This window comes from Oncorhynchus nerka, linkage group LG9a (assembly GCF_034236695.1).
Source record: "Oncorhynchus nerka isolate Pitt River linkage group LG9a, Oner_Uvic_2.0, whole genome shotgun sequence".
NCBI classification, from domain to species: domain Eukaryota; kingdom Metazoa; phylum Chordata; class Actinopteri; order Salmoniformes; family Salmonidae; genus Oncorhynchus; species Oncorhynchus nerka.
The window spans coordinates 32486433-32510305 of record NC_088404.1 but is presented as its reverse complement, the minus strand read 5'-3'; the positions used below and the strand labels follow the sequence as shown (position 1 = coordinate 32510305).

At 42.8% G+C, this 23873-nt stretch overlaps 1 protein-coding gene across 2 annotated transcripts in view; it reads left to right on the top strand.

Annotated features, from left to right (window-relative positions):
* mapk8ip2 (mitogen-activated protein kinase 8 interacting protein 2) overlaps positions 1-23873 on the top strand; it is a 144124-nt gene that overhangs the window by 69155 nt on the left and 51096 nt on the right. For both annotated transcript variants that reach the window (XM_029667909.2, XM_029667908.2), the window contains exon 2: positions 7388-7493. In XM_029667909.2, coding sequence (XP_029523769.2) covers positions 7388-7493 — 106 coding nt within the window. The remainder of the gene's footprint in view (positions 1-7387; positions 7494-23873) is intronic.

Genomic DNA, 23873 nt, shown 5'->3' with positions numbered 1-23873 from the left:
CACACGGCCAAAAACAAAGAAATAGAAAACATAGACTTTCCCACTCGAGTCACACCCTGACCTAACCAAACATAGAGAATAATGAGGATCTCTAAGGTCAGGGTGTAACATTGTGGGTGTAGCTTAAGGCTTGTGTTCCTAGCTCCAACAGTGCAGACGTATCTAACAGGTCACAACAATACACACTAATCTAAAAGTAAAATAATGGAATTAAGAAATATATAAATATTAGATTGATCAATTTCAGAGTGCCATTGACTAAAATACAAAATAATAGAATACAGTATATACATATGAGATAAGTAAAGCTGTATGTAAATATTGTTTAAACATGATTAAAGTGACTAGTGTTCAATTATTAAAGTGGCCAGTGATTCCAAGTCTGTGTATACAGGGCAGAAGCCTCTAAGGTGCAGTGCTACGTAACCGGATGGAAGCCGGCTAGTGATGGCTATTTAACAGTCTGATGGCCTTGAGATAAAAGCTGGTTTTCAGTCTCTCGGTCCCAGCTTTGATGCACCTGTCTTGACCTCACCTTCTGGATGATAGAGGGGTGAACATGCCGTGGCTTGGGTGGTTGTTGTAATTGATGATCTTTTTGGCCTTCCTGTGAATTTGGCTGCTGTTGGTGTCCTGGAGGGCAGGTATTGTGCCCCCGGTGATGCGTTGGGCAGACCGCACCACCCTCTGGAGAGCCCTGAGGGTCTGGGCGTTTGTGCATCTATAAAGTTTTGTGAGGGTTTTTGGGGCCAAGCCAAATTTATTTAGCTGTTGCACCTTCTTCACCACTACCTGTGTGGGTGGACGATTTCAGAACATCATTGATGTGTACGCCGAGGAACTTGAAGCTTCCCACCTTCTCCACCTCTGTCCCGTCGATGTGGATAGGGGCGTGCTCCCTCTGCTGTTTCCTGAAGTCCACAATCAGCTCTTTTGTTTTGTTGATGTTGAGTAAGAGGTTATTTTCCTGGCACCATTCTCCCAGGGCCCTCACCACCTCCCTGTAGGCTGTCTCGTCATTGTTGGTAATCAAGCCTACTACTTTTGTGTCATGCAAACTTGATGATTGAGTTGGAGGCAAGCGTGGCCACGCAGTCATTGGTGAACAGGGATTACAAGAGGCGGCTGAGCACGCACCTTTGTGGGGTCCCTGTGTTGAGGATCATCAGCGAAGTGGAGGTGTTGTTTCCTACCTTTACCACCTGGGGGCAGCCCATCAGGAAGTCCAGGACCTAGTTGCACAGGACGGGGTTCAAACCCAGGGCCCTGAGCTTAAGGATGAGCTTGGAGGGTATTATGGTGTTGAAGGCTGAACTATAGTTAAAGAACAGCATTCTTACATGGGTATTCCTCTTGTATGGATGGGATAGGGCAGTGTGCAGTGTGATGGCGATTGCATCATCTGTGGATCTATTGGGGCGGTAAGCAAATTTAAGTGGGTCTATGGTGTCAGGTAAGGTAGATGTGAAATACTCCTTAACTAGTTTCTCAAAGCATTTCATGATGACAGAAGTGAGTGCTAAAAGGCTATAGTCATTTCATTCAGTTACCTTTTCTTTCTTAGGTACAGGAACAGTGGTGGACATCTTGAAACAAGTGTGGACAGCGGACTGGGATAGGGAGAGATTAAATATGTCCATATAAACTCCAGCCAACTGGTCTGCGCATGCTCTGAGGACACTGCTAGGGATGCCGTCTGGGCCGGCAGCCTTGCGAGGGTTAAAACGCTTAAGTGTCTTACTAACGTTGGTCACTGGGAAGGAGAGCGCACAGTCCTTGGTAGTAGGCCGCATCAGTGGCACTGTGTTATCCTCGATAATGGGCAAAGAAGGTGTTTGGCTGGTCCGGATGCAAGACGTCGGTCAATTTTTACTTTGTTAAAATCCCCAGCTACAATAAATGCGGCTTCAGGATATGTGGTTTCCAGTTTGCATATGGTCCAGTGTATTTCTTTGAGGGCCGTCGTGGTATCGGCTTGAGGGGGAATATACACAGCTGTGACTATAACATAAGATAATTCTCTTAAGAGGGAATATGGTCGGCATGAGTAGTTAATCATGAAACGTACTCCCCAGCCTTTCTTCTTTATTCCTGGATGGTGTCCTGAGTAGGACTAAAAGTCCACTTTGAATACTTTTCCTCTGCTGGTGGTGTTTTGGAGCAGCCTCAAACTGCTCAAGTGAGCAAAAGAAACGACAGTCAATCATTACTTTACTTTAAGACGTGAAGGTCAGTCAATCCCCAAAACGTTAAGAACTTTCACATTTTCTTCAAGTGTAGTCGCAAAAAAGTGCTATGATGAAACTGGTTCTCATGAGGACTGCCACAGGAAAGGAAGACCCAGAGTTACCTCTGCTGCAGAGAATAAGGTCATTAGAGTTCACTGCACCTCCAGTTTGCGGCCAAAAAAATGCTTCACTGCGTTCAAGTAACAGACACAGCTCAACATCAACTGCTCAGAGGAGACTGCATGAATCAGGCATTCATGGTCGAATTGGTGCAAAGAAGCCACTACTAAAGGACACCAATAAGAGGAATAGACTTGCTTGGGGCAAGAAACACAAGCAATGGACATTAGACCGGTGGAAATGTGTCCTTTGGTCTGATGGTGGTTGGAACCAAAAATGTTGTGTCTGTGTGAGACGCAGAGCAGATGAATGGTTGATCTCTGCATGTGTGGTTCCCACCGTGAAGCATGGAGGAGGAGGTGTGATGGTATGGGGGTGCTTTGCTGGTGACACTGTCAGTGATTTATTTACAATTCAAGGCACACTTAACCAGCATGGCTTCGACAGTATTCTGCAGAGATACGCCATCCCATCTGCTTTGCACTTAGTGGGACTATCATTTGTTTTTCTACAGGACAATGACCCAAAACACACCTCCTGAAACCTCTACTCCCTCTCTTCCCCCCTGGCACTCGAGGGAGCCAGGCTCCCCAGCATTGTGCACTTCTGCCATCATCATTACTCACACCTGCCGTCCCCCCGTCACACGCATCATTGATTATTGGAATCACCTGGACTCAATCACCTCTGTCCTTAACTTCCCTATATCTGTCTGTTTCCCGCGCTCTGTTCCCTGCTTCTGTATTGATTGTCTTATGTCCTTGTATACCCGTGTGCTGACATTGTTCCTGCCTTGTTTTATGTTCCTGAATAAATGTTTAACTGCTTCTCATCTCCGGCGTAGGGCCTTACACCTCCTAGCTGTGTAAGGGCTATTTGAGAGTGATGGAGTGCTGCATCAGATGACCTGGCCTCCACAATCACCTGACCTCAACCCAATTGAGATGGTTTGGGATGAGTTGGACCGCAATGTGAAGGAAAAGCAGCCAACAAGTGCTCAGTATATGTGGGAACTCCTTCAAGACTGTTTGAAAAGCATTCCTCATGATGCTAGTTGAGAGAATGCCAAGAGTGTGCAAAGCTGTCATCAAGGCAAAGGGTGGCACTTTGAAGAATGTAAAATATAATGTAAAAAATATAGTGTAAAATATAAATGTAAAACAATTTTTTGGTTACTACATGATCCCGTATGTGTTATTTCATAGTTTTTATGTCTTCACTATTATTCTAAGTTGTAGAAAATAGTAAAAATAAAGAAATGAGTTGGTGTGTCCACACTTTTGTCTGGTACTGTGTTTGTCTATTGTGTTGGCATTGGTTTGATTCTAGCCCACACCCTTCTTGCACAAGTATCCCAATCCCCACGACAGAGTTGGTTTCGTTACACATTTCAAATATGGACAGTCTAGGATATTGTACCCCTGATCTTGATAATAAATGATGACACCAGACACTTTTGGAAAACATAAATAGGAAACAAATAAAACAATAACAGTAGGCTACACCAACATTAGTTTACATTCATACAAAGTGTCGGGAAATTGCCACAGGAGATTTGCCGTGGTAAACCAGGAAAGACGATTTTGTTGAGCTGGGACACTTTTCTTTACTATGTACAACAACACTTTTCTTTGATGTGTAAATTATCAGAGAATTTGTTTTCCATAATATTTGAACTTCTCCAGAAATAGCAGAAGATATTCCATTGTATTCGAGTCATGTCCGTTCTCAACATAAACTCATGGATGGTGAATCTTTCTAATAAGTTTGGTTTTTAATTAAATTAAATAAAACATTCAATCTGTTTTTTAAAACAACAATATTTTGAAATAAGATTGGGTATCATGAATCGAAAGTCTTGTTTCTATGAGCATAAGGCAATGTGTACACATGTAGGACTAAGGGCTCTTTGACCTGAGGCATGGATGTTTTTACTATCTATTGAACACAGTTTATTAAATAGTATACAGTATCCCTTAATAGGCCTAGTTAAACCAAACATGTAGCCAATGTGGTTTTTGTTATTGACTTTAACATGGAAATATTTGTCTACACACATTGCATTCACATTTCTTAAATGTACTGCATATTCGAGCCATGAACGATTGGACAATGCCAAACGTTAAACTCTATAATAACATTAGCCTACCATCACCATTTATATAAACTGTTAGTGACCTTGACATTTGAAAGGCAAACAAACCGGTCAATAGCCGAGGCTACCAAGGACAGCGATCAGAAAAATAATGTCCAAATAAAGAAAAAACGTGAATGTCTGACTGTTTTGCTGCTCATTATATTTGAATAAGGTTATAGGCTACTGATGAATAAGGTTATAGGCTACTGATGAGGCTACTGTGCGCCTCCTCTAGCAAAATCAATGCCATAACCAACTGCGTTACTGCCAAGACCAGCGACCAGTTAGTATTAAATATCATCAGTAGCACTGCTGGGAATTGTCACTTTGGCACACATTTTTAAAGACACACCTACAATATTTCCACCCCTCCCACCTCAGCATAAGCATGCTGATATAAGACAGGTAAGTTACTGGCGCCAGGGTTACAAAATAGCAGAGCGCTGGCTTTTACATGTCGAAATTGCCCAAGAGCGTGTGTTTGACACTAGAGCCACTTTAATACCAGCCGAAAATAGAGTCCACAGTGTTATTGCTAATGGTATGTAGAAATACAATATGAGCTGATGTTTAGTCAACATGGGTGAAATACTGTATACATACTGTATGTTTTAATTACACTCTATAGGGGACTTTCAGGCAGACATCACACCAGAATTGTACTATAATTCAGGAGCCATCAACTAAATAAACATTTGAAAAGATGTAGCAACATTGTGGTGTGTGAAAGATGAGAGGTAGAGAGAGAGAAATGATAAAGAAAGAGAGAGATGAAAGAGAGAGGAGAGAGAGTTTATACCGGTCTCTTTAAAATTAAAGTAAATGTATTTGCAGTGTTGTAAAGTACTTAAGTAAAAATACATTAAAGTACTACTTAAGTAGTTTTATGAGGTATCTGTACTTTACTTGACTATTTATAGTTTTGATTTACTTTTACTTCACTACATTCCTAAAGAGTGGAGAGGTCCATTGTTTTGGCTGTGTCATTGGAAATCCCCTAGCTACTGCATAGTAAGCACTTAGTGTTGTTAGGTTCTTATTTTACAGATCTAAATAAGTCACGGACACTAGAGAAGCTTTAACCAAGTTTAATTCTTCCCAAAGGTTCTGTACAGCTGTATTCAGACAGCAAAACATTTCTCACCATCACAGTTATATACATCCTACGCAAGACACGCCTTCTCTCCAATCCTTACATCTTATTGTTCAACAGAAAGAGGGTAACAGGATACCAAACGCTTATTACTCCCTTAAGGGAATGTGTCCTCACCTCCTGACCTTAACCCCTCCTTCACCTAATCCACAGATATCCACCTGTCTTCCCTATATCAACACGTCGCTCTCCTCTCCTCCATCAAACACATTCCAAAGCCTTCTGGCTTTCCACAGAGGACCCTTAACTTCTGACATAAAACCCATTCTCTTCCACTCCTTATCATTTAGTTAATATCTCAATGTTCAAAGTTTAGCCGTTTCCAACAGTGTTAATCAGCAATACAGATATAAAGCACAATACACTGAGATATGAACACCTCTCCAAGGTCACAATGTGCAGGGAAATACTTACGCAGATATTTACCAAGTTGTCTTTTTTAATGTTAACATAATTGGAGATCTTTTATACACACACTGTTACAGAAACAACAGTCCTGTAAAGAGCGCTCACCAAGGCCTGAATAGTTTATTTCAGAAAGGACTTCATATTTGATGACATACCAAATTCTGTCCTGCTGGTCAGGAGGTGTGTGTGTGTTATGTGTGTGTGGGTGTGGGTGGGTGGGCGGGCACACTCAACCCCCTAATCTGTGGATTAGTTGAGGTCAGGAGGTGAGGTTTGAGGTCAGGCGGTGAGGACAGATTCCCTTAAGGGAGTAATAAGCATTTGGTATCCTGTTACCCTCTTTCTGTTGAACAATAAGATGTAAGGATTGGAGAGAAGGCGTGTCTTGCGTAGGATGTATATAACTGTGATGGAGAGAAATGTTTTGCTGTCTGAATACAGCTGTACAGAACCTTTGGGGAGAATTAAACTTGGTTAAAGCTTCTCTAGTGTCCGTGAGTTATTTAGATCTGTAAAATAAGAAACTAACACGTGTGTGTGTGTGTGTGTGTGTGTGTGTGTGTGTGAACTAGTCATGATTGTTGATTTAGCACTGATTTTGTTACTGATTGAGCTTTGATAAGGTTTGCAGTTCTGCCCTGATTTAGACAGTTATCTAGCTTCACATTTCTAGCTTCACCCTGTATTTTCTGACTTACCCTGCTTCACAGTGGCTCTATATACATCTGTACTAGGCCCTGTCTGGACTGTCCTGTCCTCACTAGAAAACCTGCAATGCAGCATTTCCCTCTGAGCCTCACACAGTCTCTTACTAATGGAGTAGAGAGCTGAGTAGAGAGCTGAGCGTCTGTTTGAACTAATGGACCACAGATATACAGATGTTTTATAGAAACTAAGAAAACAGGATGATGAGCTCATTTAAGCACTGTAGTGTCTGTAAACTGGGGACCTGAAAAAATAGAGAATAGTGCTGAACTCCTCTGTCTGCTTAGAGAGCAAAGCAATAGATGGAGGGTGTGTGAGTTATTGTGTCTTGTGTGTCTGGTGAATGAGGCAGACCCAGACAGACAGTGACAGGCCATATCTCAGAGCAGGCTTCCGCAGGGTTGGAGCAATCTGTGTGGACATGAGTCAGAAAGATGCTCCCCTTTGAAGGGTGGAGGGGTCAGGTACATGAGGACTGCTGGTGAAATCCCAAACTGGTGTGTGTGTGTCACAAGTGTGTGGGTGTCTCTGCTATCTCTGCTCCTGACATAATCAGTTTAAGCCAGTTGATGATGGTGGGTGTGGTATGTCTACTATCTGTGTGTACTTTTAACGTTCTCCCTCCTGTTCTTCCAGACCTTCCCATGACATTAGTCTCGAGGAGTTTGATGATGAGGATCTGTCTGAAATCACAGACGACTGTGGAATAGGACTCAACTATGACTCTGATCCCTATGAAAAGGTAGGACACAAACACACACGCATACAAACACATGCAAGGATGCACACAGACAAACGGACAGGCATACGCACACCAATGTCATGTAGTGAAACAGCAGGTCTGTAATTAAAATAGCTCTCATCATTAAATAGATTAACTTGCAGATGGCTACAAACAACTGCTGCAAACTACTAAAATCTCCTCATGTAGAATAAAACAAAAATACTACTGCATGGCTTGCTGTTTGGGGTTTTAGGCTGGGTTTCTGTATAGCACCTTGTGATGACGGCTGATGTAAAAAGGGCTTTATAAATACATTTAATTGATTGATGCTTCCTACACATTTGAAGCAAAGCAACTTGTAAAATAAAATAAAATCAAACAAAATCAAATTGTATTTGTCACATACACATGGTTAGCAGATGTTAATGCGAGTGTAGCGAAATGCTTGTGCTTCTAGTTCCAACAATGCAGTGATAACCAACAAGTAATCTAACTAACAATTCCAAAACTACTGTCTTATACACAGTGTAAGGGGATAAGGAATATGTACATAAGGATATATGAATGAGTGATGGTACAGAGCAGCATACAGTAGATGGTATCGAGTACAGTATATACATATGAGATGAGTATGTAAACAAAGTAAACAAAGTGGCATAGTTAAAGTGGCTAGTGACATAAGGATGCAGTCGATGATCTAGAGTACAGTATATACGTATGCATATGAGATGAATAATGTAGGGTAAGTAACATTATATAAGGTAGCATTGTTTAAAGTGGCTAGTGATATATTTACATCATTTCCCATCAATTCCCATTATTAAAGTGGCTGGAGTTGGGTCAGTGTCAATGACAGTGTGTTGGCAGCAGCCACTCAATGTTAGTGGTGGCTGTTTAACAGTCTGATGGCCTTGAGATAGAAGCTGTTTTTCAGTCTCTCGGTCCCAGCTTTGATGCACCTGTACTGACCTCGCCTTCTGGATGATAGCGGGGTGAACAGGCAGTGGTTCGGGTGGTTGATGTCCTTGATGATCTTTATGGCCTTCCTGTAACATCGGGTGGTGTAGGTGTCCTGGAGGGCAGGTAGTTTGCCCCGGTGATGCGTTGTGCAGACCTCACTACCCTCTGGAGAGCCTTACGGTTGAGGGCGGAGCAGTTGCCGTACCAGGCGGTGATACAGCCCGCCAGGATGCTCTCGATTGTGCATCTGTAGAAGTTTGTGAGTGCTTTTGGTGACAAGCCGAATTTCTTCAGCCTCCTGAGGTTGAAGAGGCGCTGCTGCGCCTTCTTCACGACGCTGTCAGTGTGAGTGGACCAATTCAGTTTGTCTGTGATGTGTATGCCGAGGAACTTAAAACTTGCTACCCTCTCCACTACTGTTCCATCGATGTGGATAGGGGGTGTTCCCTCTGCTGTTTCCTGAAGTCCACAATCATCTCCTTAGTTTTGTTGACGTTGAGTGTGAGGTTATTTTCCTGACACCACACTCCGAGGGCCCTCACCTCCTCCCTGTAGGCCGTCTCGTCGTTGTTGGTAATCAAGCCTACCACTGTTGTGTCGTCCGCAAACTTGATGATTGAGTTGGAGGCGTGCGTGGCCACGCAGTCGTGGGTGAACAGGGAGTACAGGAGAGGGCTCAGAACGCACCCTTGTGGGGCCCCGTGTTGAGGATCAGCGGGGAGGAGATGTTGTTGCCTACCCTCACCACCTGGGGGCGGCCCGTCAGGAAGTCCAGTACCCAGTTGCACAGGGCGGGGTCGAGACCCAGGGTCTCGAGCTTGATGACGAGCTTGGAGGGTACTATGGTGTTGAATGCCGAGCTGTAGTCGATGAACAGCATTCTCACATAGGTATTCCTCTTGTCCAGGTGGGTTAGGGCAGTGTGCAGTGTGGTTGAGATTGCATCGTCTGTGGACCTATTTGGGCGGTAAGCAAATTGGAGTGGGTCTAGGGTGTCAGGTAGGGTGGAGGTGATATGGTCCTTGACTAGTCTCTCAAAGAACTTCATGATGACGGAAGTGAGTGCTACGGGGCGGTAGTCGTTTAGCTCAGTTACCTTAGCTTTCTTGGGAACAGGAACAATGGTGGCCCTCTTGAAGCAGACTGGTATAGGGTGGCCCTCTATAGGGTGGCCCTCTTGGGAACAGCAGACTGGTATAGGGATTGATTGAATATGTCCGTAAACACACCGGCCAGCTGGTCTGCGCATGCTCTGAGGGCGCGGCTGGGGATGCCGTCTGGGCCTGCAGCCTTGCGAGGGTTAACACGTTTAAATGTCTTACTCACCTCGGCTGCAGTGAAGGAGAGACCGCATGTTTTCGTTGCAGGCCGTGTCAGTGGCACTGTATTGTCCTCAAAGCGGGCAAAAAAGTTATTTAGTCTGCCTGGGAGCAAGACATCCTGGTCCTTGACTGGGCTGGGTTTCTTCTTGTAGTCCGTGATTGACTGTAGACCCTGCCACATGCCTCTTGTGTCTGAGCCATTGAATTGAGATTCCACTTTGTCTCTGTACTGACGCTTAGCTTGTTTAATAGCCTTGCGGAGGGAATAGCTGCATTGTTTATATTCGGACATGTTACCAGACACCTTGCCCTGATTAAAAGCAGTGGTTCGCGCTTTCAGTTTCACGCGAATGCTGCCATCAATCCACGGTTTCTGGTTTGAGAATGTTTTTATCGTTGCTATGGGAACGACATCTTCGACGCACGTTCTAATGAACTCGCACACCGAATCAGCGTATTCGTCAATATTTCCATCTGACGCAATACGAAACATGTCCCAGTCCACGTGATGGAAGCAGTCTTGGAGTGTGGAGTCAGCTTGGTCGGACCAGCGTTGGACAGACCTCAGCGTGGGAGCCTCTTGTTTTAGTTTCTGCCTGTAGGCAGGGATCAGCAAAATGGAGTCGTGGTCAGCTTTTCCGAAAGGGGGGGCGGGGCAGGGCCTTATATGCGTCGCGGAAGTTAGAGTAACAATGATCCAAGGTTTTACCACCCCTGGTTGCGCAATCGATATGCTGATAAAATTGAGGGAGTCTTGTTTTCAGATTAGCTTTGTTAAAATCCCCAGCTACAATGAATGCAGCCTCCGGATAAATGGTTTCCAGTTTGCAAAGAGTTAAATAAAGTTCGTTCAGAGCCATCGATGTGTCTGCTTGGGGGGGGATATATACGGCTGTGATTATAATCGAAGAGAATTCTCTTGGAAGATAATGCGGTCTACATTTGATTGTGAGGAATTCTAAATCAGGTGAACAGAAGGATTTGAGTTCCTGTATGTTTCCTTCATCACTGTATGTCAGACTGTATGGGTTTCTTTGTGCGGCTGTGTCAACACATGGTGCTCATGGCTTTTATTAACAGTTGCTATTGGTGACTGCCGCTCCCCTTAGGTAGTTAATAACAAGTAGAGATAGAGGGTGAGATAGAGAAAGATTGAAAATGAGAGAGAGAGTGATAGTCTGTGTTGCTCTGCTTATCTCTTATATAAGTGGCAGTGTAACTAGCTGTTAATACCTGTGTGACCAGTGCTGCCGTCATTACATTAGTGGCCTTATAGATGCACTAAGCACAGCCCTGCTCTTTCATTTCCATCCTATCGACATCAGCTCCAACATCAGAACAGAAATATGAGTGGTACTGTGCTGTAATGTACAACTCAGATCCCCTCTTAGAGACCGAGATCTGGTAGGAATAATCCAGTCCTGTACTACTGGAGAAGCACTGGGTCTGTTTCCTCTCTATCATATCTCCCCTCTCTCTCTCCCTTCCCCCTCTCCCTCCCCCGTTCTCTCCGTATTTGTCTCCCCCTCTCTCTCCCGAGGGATGTGAATGTTTTATTTGTGTGGCTCTGAGCCATGGCTGCAGCACAGGGTGAATGATCCAGTGCAGTTTGCTGCTATGCAGAGACAACCTTCCTCCTCCCTCATCGTTCCCTTCTACCTCTCCTCCCCTCTCTCCCTTGTCTGCCCATTCCTTCCTCCGTGCTATGCAGAGCTCCGCTCAGAGAAAACCTCCCTTCCTCCTACCTCGAAACCCCCTCCTCTCTTCCTCATTCCTCTCTTCCTCCTCTTTTCCTCCCTTGAATCCCCACTGTATGTGTAGGGATACAGGGAGGGAGGGAGGACCCTAAAAAAGTACAACCTCAGCAAGTTGAGGGAAATGCTTGTATCCTTGCAATCTCAGATGTCATATTTCAAACGCAGATAACCCAACGGTGCACACAGTCCCAGTCTGCTCAGTTCAAAGATGTGTGGGTGTATGCCAGAGATGGTGTTACTGTGTTATGTTACATAACCAACCCCACCCCCACCACGTTGCTCATCCCCACAGAAACTAATCCTGCTGACATCAGACCAACCCTCTGGATTAAACACAGAGCTTCAGAGTGTGCGTGTGTGTAAGTGTGTGTGTGCGTTTCAAGTTGTTGTCCTGTTGGAAGTTGAACCTTCACCCTAGTCTGAGATCCCGAGTGCTGTGGAGAAGATTTCATTAAAGATCTCTCTGTATTTTGTTTCCCCACACCATGATTTTAGCCTGCACCATTATTCACCGTAGTGATGGTGCCAGGTCTTCTTCAGACGTGACGCTTGGCATTTAGGCCAAAGAGTTCAATTTTGGTTTCATCAGACCAGAGAATCTTGCTTCTCATGGTCTGAGAGTCCTCTAGGTGCCTTTTGGCAAACTCCAAGTGTGCTGTCATGTGCCTTTTACTGAGGAGTGGCTTCCGTCTGGCCACTCTACCATAAAGTCCTGATTGGTAGAGTGCTGCAGAGATGGTTTTCCTTCTTTAAGGTTCTCCCATCTCCACAGAGGAACTCCGAGGAACTATGGAGCTCAGAGTGACCATTGGGTTCTTGGTTACCTCTTGGTTACCTTCTCCCCTGATTTTAAAATTTGGCTGGGCGGCCAGCTCTAGGAAGAGTCTTGGTAGTTCCACACTTCTTCCATTTAAGAGTGATGGAGGCCACTGTGTTCTTGGGAACCTTCAATGCTGCAGAAATATTTTGTACCCTTCCCCAGATCTGTGCCTCGATGCATTCCTTTCTCAGAGCTCTACAGACAATTCCTTCAACCTCATGGCTTGTTTTTTGCTCTGACATGCACTGTCAACTGTGGGACCTTATATATACAGCTGTGTGCTTTTCCAAATCATGTCCAATCAATTGAATTTACCACAGGTGGACTCAGTTAAGTTGAAGACACATCTCAATGATGATCAATGGAAACAGGATGCACCTGAGCTCAATTTCTAGTCTCATAGCAAAGGGTCTGAATACTTATGTAAATAAAGTATTTCTGTTTTTATTTTTTGTACATTTGCTAAAACTTATTTTTTTGTCATTATGGGGTATTGTGTGTAGATTGAGGGGTGAAAAATGATTTAATCAATTTAAGAATAACAAAATGTGGAAAAAAGGAGGGGGTCTGAATACTTTCCGAATGCACTATACATATACACATACACACAAATGTTGGCACGTGTGTATACTCACAGAAACCACTGACTGTGTGAGAGAGGCTTAAACGACTGACGATGGCTTGAGACTGGTAGATGACAATCACCCAATCAAATACAGTAAACACACACATACCATCATAAAATGGATTATGTCAATCATCTCATTTCTTAAAATACCAGAAAGGGCGTTTAGTTGGAGAGAAGACTTGAAAGCTTTAAAATGTCATGTTTTGACAACATAAGCCCATGCCTCTGTCATGCCCTGACCTTAGTTATCTATGTTTTATGTATTCTTTTGGTCTGGTGAGGGTGGGTATGTGTGTTTTTGTATATCTATGGGTTTTTATATGTCTAGGTAATGTAGGTCTATGGTGGCCTGAATTGGTTCCCAATCAGAGGCAGCTGTTTATTGTGGTCTCTGATTGGGGATCCTATTTAGGTTGCCATTTTCCATTTTGGTTTTGTGGGTTATTGTCTGTGTATAGTTGCATGTCAGCACTCGTTCTATATAGCTTCACGTTCGTTTTGTTAGTTTGTTTAGTGTTCTTTCCTTATTAAAAGAATAATGTATTCATATCACGCTGCGCCTTGGTCTCCTCTATACGACGAACGTGACAGAATAACCCACCAATCCAGGACCAAGCAGCGTGAAAAGGAGGAACAGCACTTAATGGGGAAATGGACCTGGGAGGAGATATTAGACGGAGCAGGACCCTGGACACAGCCGGGGGAGTATCGCCGTCCTAAGGAGGAGATAGAGGCAGCGAAAGCGGAACGGCGATACTACGAGGAGAAATACCGGAGAATAGAGGAACGGCGATGATATGAAGGTACACGGCTAGCACGGAAGCCCGAGAGGCAGCCCCAATAATGACCTGAGCCAACTCCTCGTGCTTACTGTGGGGAGCGTGTTACTGGTCAGGCACCGTGTTATGCGGTAGAGCTCATGGTGTCTCCAGTGCACTATTCTAGCCCGGTGCTCTCTATTCCAGCTCCTCGCAGTGGCTGGGCTAGAATGGGCATCCAGCCAGGAAGGAGGGTGCCGGCTCAGCGCTCCTGGTCTCCAGTATACCTCTTTGGACCTCTTTGGACTCTTTGGCGAGTCTGCACACACAGCCCAGTGCATCCTGTGCCAGCGCCCTGCATCCGCAGGGTGAAAATAAACATCCAGCCAGGACGGGTTGTGTCAGCTCTACACTCCAGACCTCCAGTACGCCTCCACAGTCCAGTACGTCCTGTGCCTGCTCCCCGCACTCGCCCTGAGGTGTGTGTCACCAGCCCGGTATCACCAGTACCGGCACCGCACACCAGGCCTACAGTGCACCTCGGCAGTCTAGAGCGTCCGGCGACAGTACCCAGTCTAGAGCGTCCGGCGACAGTACCCAGTCTAGAGCGTCCGGCGACAGTACCCAGTCTAGAGCGTCCGGCGACAGTACCCAGTCTAGAGCGTCCGGCGACAGTACCCAGTCCAGAGCGTCCGGCGACAGTACCCAGTCTAGAGCGTCCGGCGACAGTACCCAGTCCAGAGTGTCCGTATGTGTAGTTGCATGTCAGCACTTGATCTATATAGCATCACATTCGTTTTGTTGTTTAGTTAGTTTGTTTAGTGTTCTTTCTATATTAAAAGAAGAATGTATTCATATCACGCTGCACCTTAGTCTCCTCTATACGACGAACGTGACAGCCTCCCTCCATCCTATTGGTGGAAACTGTTGCAGTTACTAATGAATTTTTGAAGATGACACAGAATGCTTTGAGAATGAAGAAAACATAGATATTTTCATGTGTGTAATGTTTTTCCACTTGGTTGAACTGTAGTAAGCTGCGATACTTACATGCCAGCACATACACATACTGCACATACATACAGAAATAATCAACCTAACAATGGTTCATTTCCCCATCACACACAGAAGCAAATCCAGTGGTTTGTAATCCCTAATATTGACATTCTGAATAACATGAATGATTATGTTGTAGTAGTATTATTTTTACTAACTTGGGTACTTTCACAGGTAAACATGTTCTCACTGTGATTCTTATGCAGATTGAGTAAAGAGGAGAGGGGAGAGTAGAGAACACTGGTCTACATTTCCCATAATGCTTCAGTGGAGAGGAGAGGGAGGTTTATACCTGATTTCTCCTGACAGTTTCTGTATGTGTCCCTACAGTCTCATGACCTGACTGTGTCTGTGAGTTAGAAATAAGCTACAGACGAGCTAGAAATGAGCATGAGTCTACGTTGTTTTCCCTCCTCTGTTTACCTCTTATAATGAATCTCAGTGAACGCCTGGTCAGGTGGAAGCAGATGGGTAATTTTCCTGTTAGCCCTTACATTGGCATCTATCAATCTTTGGGAGTAGAATAGAGAAATTAGTAGAGAGAAAAACAGAATGAATGAATGCAAGAGAGCGAGAGAAAGAGGGAGGGGAGTCCTTTGAGTCAGACCCAGGCATGAATCACTGAGCTATCAGATGAAAGGAGTGTCTCCCTTTACCTCCCTACTCTTATTTCTTTCTTTGTTTCTGATGTCTCTGTCTCACACAATACCTTCTGAAAGTTTTCACACCCCATGACTTTTTACTTACAAACTTAATTTAAAATTGTTTAAATGGAGATGTTTTATCACACACAATACACCATAATGTCAAAGTGGAATTATGTTTTTAGAAATGTGTACAAAATAAAACAAAATGAAAAGCTGAAAGGTATTGGATTGCCCTTCGTTATGGCAAGACTAAAGTTCAGGATTAAAAATGTCCTTAACAAGTCACATAACAAGTTGCATGGACTCACTCGGTGTATAATAATAGTATTTAACATGATTCTTGAATGACTACCTAATCTCTGTATCCCACACATATAATTATTTGTAAGGTCCCTCAGTTGAGCAGTGCATTTCAAACACATTCAAAGACCAGGGAGGTTTTCTCAATGTTTTGCAAAGAAGGGCACCTATTGGTAGATGGGTAAAAAAAGCAGACATTGAATATCCCTTTGAGCATGGTGCAGTTATTAATTACACTTTGGATGGTGTATCAATACACCCAGTCACTACAAAGACACAGGCGTCCTTCGTAAGAGGAAGGAAACCGCTCAGGGATTTCACCATGAGGCCAATGGTGACTTTAAAACAGCTACAGAGTTTAATGGCTGTGATAATGTAGGAGAAAACTGAGGATGGATCAACAACATTGTAGTTACTCGTCAATACTAACCTAATTAACAGAGTGAAAAGAAGAAGCCTGTACAGAATCAAAATATTCCAAAACATGCATCCTGTTTGCACAAGACACTAAAGTAATGCTGCAAAGAAAAATTGGCAAAGCAATTCACTTTTGGTCCTGAAACAAAGTGTCATGTTTGGGTCAAATCCAATACGACATAATAGCGCTCTCCATATTTTCACGCATAGTGGTGGCTGCACCATGTTATGTACCAGGTGGCTGCACCTGCCGTATGCTGGGGCGGCAGCGTAGCCTAGTGGTTAGAGCGTTGGACTAGTAACCGGAAGGTTTCAAGTTCAAACCCCCGAGCTGACAAGGTACAAATCTGTCGTTCTGCCCCTGAACAGGCAGTTAACCCACTGTTCCTAGGCCGTCATTGAAAATAAGAATTTGTTCTTAACTGACTTGCCTAGTTAAATAGAGGTAAAATAAATAAAATTAAGGACTGGGAAGTTTTTCAGGATAAAAAAGTAACCGAATGGAGCTAAGCACAGGCAAAATCTTAGAGGAAAACCTGGTTCAATCTGTTTTCCACCAGACACTGGGAGATTAATTTATCATTCAACAGGACAATAACCTAAAACACAAGGCCAAATCTACACGGGAGTTGATTACCAAGAAGACAGGGAATTTTCCTGAGTGGCCGAGTTACAGTTTTGCCTTAAATCTACTTGAAAATCTATGGCATGACCTGAAAATGGTTATCTAACGATCATCAACAAGGATCATTGCAGAATTTGAACACTACGAACAAAAGGAGCTGATCAAAAGCAGGGGAAAGGAGCTTAAAGGGACCAAATTCGGTATCAATTACCAATTTCCAGGGGAGATCAACGAACGTCGTAAGAGACTGTATCCGGTACAGAGGCGACAGAGGGAGAAGTGTAAGCGTGCCTTTCTCATTATGGAAAAACTCTATCGATAGACAGCTATTCCGAGACAGCTCCATAACACCATGGCTGTACTAAATTCTACAGGGACTTCAGGTTATGAAAAAAATAGATTATGGGAACTGTAAAAATATCTGAACACTATAAAGTGGATATAAACACATGTACTCAATTACATGCTCGCTTATACATACGGACTTATACATACACACACCTGATCTCGCTCTCTTTTCTCACTCTCTCACTTTTCTCTTTTATCTCCCTCTCTCTCTATTGTCAAACTGTTTAATAATTTAATATGTTTCTTGTTTGTCTGTTTTTTCTGTATTTGTCTACACGTTTATACATGTTTTTAACAAGCAAGGGGACGGTATCAGAATAGGGGCATTGGGGAATAGTAACAAATTGTACGGAATACATTTGTACTGTAGTGAAGCCGTCTAGAGTAATGCAAGGTCTCTTTCATGATCATGTGAAACTGCTACGTAAATGCTGGGATGTGTTTTTCAATGATTTTAAAGGTAATTATGATGCAACTATGACGGTGATATGATAAGGATTACAATTATCATCATGAATATTAAGGCTATACGCACTACATGTTACACACAGACACTCAACCATGCAAATTGGCAGAGTTATTATTTATTTGGACAGCACACATTATAGTGTTACTCTTATACAGACATCTTACACAATCTCACTAAATCACATCCAATATCATACACATTGTTAGGTTCTTATTTTTCAGAGTAAATAACTCACGGACACTAGAGAAGCTTTAACCAAGTTTAATTATTCCCAAGGATTCTGCACAGCTGTATTCAGACAGCAAAACATTTCTCTCCGTCACAGTTATATACAACCCACTTAAGACACTCCTCTTTCTTTCCAATCCTTACATCTTATGGTTCAATAGGAAAAGGATAACAGGATACCAAACCCTTATTACTCCCATAAGAGGATCTGACCTCACCTCCTGACCTCAACCCCTCCTTCACCTAATCCACAGATGTCCATCTGTCTTTCCTGTATCAACATGGTGCTCTCCTCCCGTCTCCCAACACATTCCAACGCCATCTGGCTTTCTACAGAAAACCATTAACTTCTGACAAAACCCAGTCGTCTCTTTCACTCCTAATATTCAATGCTTCTTCTCTATCATTTATTTAATATCTCAATGTTCAAAATGTCGAATCCATCAGTCCCTCCTCTTGAACAATAGCATCCTAATGTTCAATTCATATAAACTTGGAAATTACTAATACATGGATAAACAATGATAATAAAACATGAACAAAACAAACTAACAAATTATTATAAAACATGAATTAAACAAACAGACAATTAACAAACAGTTACTGCGAGGTTTACAAATTCAGAGACTTATGGCCTCTGTATTATGATCACACAATTATTCCCATCTATCATCACGTAACAAAATGCCATTCCAGCTGAATCTGTGGTCTTGTTATATATATATATATATATATATAGATGGAGCAGCTTTCAGTTTCTCCACTTCCCCCTTCTGGTTCCTAAGATAGTGATACTTTCCTGCTGGGTTCCACAAAAATGAATGCTCTAAAAAGCTTCTTCATGCTTTCGCCCAGTCTTCCCCCAAGAGGTGTTCCCAAGTCATGTCATTTTCACTTTGTTCCCCATCTCCTCCATTTCACCTGATAGGCATGACACCTGATATGCAAGTGTGTATCCCTAATCCACGTTACATCCTCTTGAGGTAACTCAGCACTGTATCTGCTTTCACATCAATGCCTTCGACATTTTGTTCACAGTACAATTACCCCTCTATCCTCTCATATGTTTCATTAACCAATAAAGCAGATAACCAGTGATCCAACTATGATGTTTATAGTAGCTCCCAGACCCAACCCATCTTTGTCTTACAGTGGAATCTAGTCTCTCTTTCTCTCCGCTCCTCTGTCATGGTGTCTTCACTCACCCATTATGCAGCTGGACCTCACTTCACATGAGAACTATGCACCCCCCAAGGAGAGACATGATGATCTTTACCACTGCAGGTACTGTACGGAGTAGTGTGTCTCACCAAATAACGCTGTCCCAATACCCCCGCCTGGTGTCTCTTGATGTACACTCAATCTCCAGGATTCAGCCGTGCCCTTGGTTATATCTCTGCTTCCACCTGAGGATATACACACTGCAAACACATGGGTCATTTCCTGACAACATGATTTCTGATATTTGAATAACTGCATCCCCTGTCCTCCCATCGGTTCCCCAGTTACCAGTTACCAATCCATGTGACATGAGTCGTCATAAACTGATATCCCAACAATGCTACTAAAGTAACCATTGCTACTTTCAACATGGCCCATGACTATAGTCTCACAATACCCCTCATTTGCGCAGTAGTCCAATTCCATGCTATCAATACAGCATTCTTCACTACTAGTACTGCTCCTTCAGTTACTCTCCCTACAGCGCCTCTGCCATGAGAATACCTCCTGCATGTAATCTGTCAAATGTTCACCGGCTGTTAGAAATTGGGAAAAAATGAATGGGTTGGGAATAATATCCAACATAACAAAACTGAGTCACAGTTGTCCTGAACTTTTTTTAAACTTTTACTGAAATGCCACCACTATCTCTTCTACTCTCACCATGATCTAGGTATGTGTAATGTTCAACTAAATCCCCATATTGTGTACAGTTAGCTGTCCTCCCTCTTCTATGAGCTATCTCCTGTAACAATATGCCGTCTCTGGGAATGATACTCCTCTATCATTACATTTAACCCATAACACACTATACTCCTAATGCATTTTCTACAGTTATAAACATACTAACACATTCTCCAATCAGTTAGTCAATATACATCATTCCCTCCTCTGGAACAATTAACACCCTCAAGTTTCACGAAACCTAAAAACATATTGACTTGAAAAGAAAAGCGAAACGAAGTACATGTTTAATAATTTAGCACCACTCATTGATGCAATGCAACATACAAATTCAGAATACAGGGTAAGACAAAAAAACAAAAAACTTTCATGGTTGTCCCAAGCTATCATCCAGTGATTCCCCCAAACATACTACCTCCCCTCAGGTTGACGCTTAGAGATAAGTTTCTGGAGACTCTCTTTCCCAAATAAATGTTAGCAGCGCCCTCCTCTCCTCATCGGGCTTCAGCCATTCTCTCTCGCTGTATCCCAATCACAACTAAAACAATTTTATCAATTATCCAACCCGAATGGAGAATGACTGGCCTCATTGCTTACTTTGAGTCTAGGGCTCAAATTCCAGTTGATCAACTTAGCACACATCATCCCTGTTAGAACATACATTTATAAACAACCTTTTATTGCCTGTCATAACTCTTCTCATTACAGCCCCCCTTTGTCCCTGTTTTCCTGTCATGAGTGGCCTGGTAAAGAAAGATCAGTATCTCAATGCATTCTTAGTCTAAATAGTTAGCAGGGCGTATACCACCACCCGCATTTACTTTGCCCGGCACAATTCTATCGTGTCTTCTTCAGATATCGTTTAGAGTTCATTTTCCCAACGGCACTTGTACCTTTTACCTGTCACATTTCATGGCCCTTGATAATGTCCCTATTTTAATATCGAAGTAGATATTTCCGTTTCTCCCACATACATGATTCTCTCACCTGAGCTTGTTCTCTGTCTCCACTCTCACTCCGCTCGCGCTCTCAGCACCCCCCGACCCTGGTTTATGGCTAGGACTCCGATAGGAGTGGTAAAAGTCACTGACTCTCATTGCACGTCTTTGTCGCTCTTTCTTCCGCCAGTTAGGGAGGGTTTTGAAATTTACACACACTGTCTATGGTCAAATGATTCCTACCATGCATTAAGACACGATCTGACGTCACCTTCCATGATAACCTAAAAAAAACACAGATGATAACAACAGTTATGTTCATTACATTTCTGTTTCAGGAAACCAGACAAACATTGACTATATGACGAATTAAGACATGAACCTTTTCTTAATACCATCTCTAAGACAAATGTCAAAAAGCATAACAATGTTACTGCTAAAACCTTTTTCTATATTAGCCCATACTCCCTTATTCTACTGGCGACCTCTAGGAAGAGTTAGCAGATCCTGAAGTTAGCACCCTAACCCCTCGCATAATTCCAATCTGGTGAAATTTTTATCAAAACAAAAACACAACATGAAATCAGCAATATACATATCACAATCCATTTGAAGTAACTGTCATCCCTTATTAACATATATTTTCCTTTCTATGTGAAGCCTGAACACAGTACCACTGTATAAGTACCCAAAAACCATGACCTCAGGGAACCGGTAATTTTCCGCTTTCACACACATGATTAAACAAAAACATGTTAAATCAAAAATAAACAAATTCGAATAACTAATCAACTTAGAATTACAACTCTTTATAACTCCCTCTGGAAATAATAATAATCTCCGCAAGTAATGGTACAATTTGGATAGAGAATGGTGTTTCTCATTAATTTTATAATGAAATCCCCCTGTTCCGTCAATTTCTAATGAGGGTGATCATTTCTCATTAGGATTTTTTGTATACAGGGCTTTCTACACCATTAAAATGTTTCCTCTCCCTTCCTTTCCCTGTCCTTCGGAAACCATTTAAATACCTCTTCAAAACATTTCCATCCTCCTGCATACCCAATTTAACTGAATTGAAAAGACCCCATCCAATACATCCCACAACACGGCGACACACGGTGTCTCTCCACCGAGTCTAACGATTCACTGGTCTCCTCTTCCCCATGCTTCTCCATAACCACCACACCACATAAAAAAATGTAAAGTACATTTTAGGTTTGTTAACCCCTATACTAATTCCTCGTGACCCCTCCACCCTTTCGTTCATTCTAGAATCCTATTCCATAAGACGACATCAAACGTAAATTTATTTCAAAATAAAACCACATAAAATGTCTCATAGTTTAAAAAAACAAACCCAAAGCCTTCTGAGTTTGCAAGGAATGTTTGGCCATATAATTTAAATGTGTTACCTTTAGAATCCATTCCCCTGGCATTTCGCCTAGAATCTTCAACCCAAATACGTTTTCCTGTGGCAAATGTAGCCAATTTAGCCATCGTAAGGAATCCGCAATATATACATGTGGTTCTCTAACACTTTCTTTCACTAAGGCAGCCGCCTTAGCCATTCTGTCTGCTTTACGATTACCTATGGCGATTTTATCTGTACGACTAGTATGAGCTTCACCTTTCACCACTGTTATCCTCTCTATGATACGTGGGACGGTAGCGTCCCACCTGACCAACATCCAGTGAAATTGCAGAGCGCCAAATTCAAAAACAAATACTGATTATAAAAATTCAGAAAACATACAAGTGTTATACAAAGGTTTAAAGATGAACTTGTTGTGAATCCCACCACGGTGTCAGATTTCAAAAGGGCTTTATGGCGAAAGCATACCATACGATTATTTGAGAACATCGCTCAGCATACAAATCATTACAAATAGTAACCAGCCAGTAGAAGAGTTACACAAGTCAGAAATAGAGATAAAAATGAATTACTTACCTTTGATCATCTTCATATGGTTGCACTCAGAAGACATTCATTTTACGTTACTCAATAAATGTTCATTTTGTTCGATAAAGTCTTGCTTTATATCCAAAAACCTCGCTTTGTTCGTGCGTTTTCTTCAGTAATTCACAGGCTCAAACGCAGTCACAAAATATAAAAAGTAAACAAGAAAGGTGGCACGCTCTTGGGATTGCACATGAAAAAGCTCTGTGTCACTTTAGGGTCCAGTCATTCAGACTGGTCTTACTCCCTCATTTTTCAGAATACAAGCCTTTAACAATTTCTAAAGACTGTTGACATCTAGTGGAAGGCATAGTGTGATGACCCTCCCACTCTGTCTGCCGTATTCTCTCTTTGTTGTTTCCTTATTAGGATGCTGGTGGGCGGAGTTGGGAGGGTCGTCAGCTACATGGGAAACACCTGGGCCCGGTGTCTCCCAGGATAAATACACCACTTCCCCATTCATGGAGGAGACTCTCTCCATGCAGACACCTTTATAGATTTTGTTGTGTTTCTTGGTGGTTTTTTGGTTGTTTGCTTTATCATCCAACACCCTGCATTATCACATTCATGCATGCAAAACACTCACTTACACTACTGATTACTGATTACACACACTTGTATATCATACTTAGTTACTTATTTAATAAATATATATTTTGTTACTCCTTATCTCCACGTTGTCTCCCTTTTGTTACGGGCTTTGAGCCGGTTCGTGACAAGTGGGGGTTCATCCGGGATATTTGAACTATTGGTTTGGGAGACCGTGGAGGTGCGTGTTCGGTTTGCATATTTTGTTTGAGTTTCATAGGCCCAGTATTGGTTGCCTTTGTTTTTTGGTTTGTGTGCTGTGTTGGAGAGAGTATAATGGTTAGTTTCCAGGCCCTGCCTAGCCTGGAAACTCTGGTTCTACTTTCTGTTGGGACGTCAGTCTGAGGTGCGTAATCGGCTGTGTACTTCGGTGGGAGATTTGGGTAGGGTTAATGTTTGTTATTTTTGTGTGGTGTCTGTGGACTGAGCAGTTGTCTCGGGGGCACATCCGTGGCTTGGTGGAATTTGCCAGCATGCTGGGGAGTTTTTCCTTGCCAGCGGGCTACAGTGCGTAAATTCCCACCGCAAATCTGTACGAAGACTAGGGTTGAGTTATTGTAGGTTTTGGGGAAGCTCCGTATCTCATCTCTCTTCTGTGGTGCTCAGGGTGATTGTCAATTCTCGGATTGTGGTCTGGTGTGCTCAGCAGAGGGGAAGAGCGATATTTTTTTT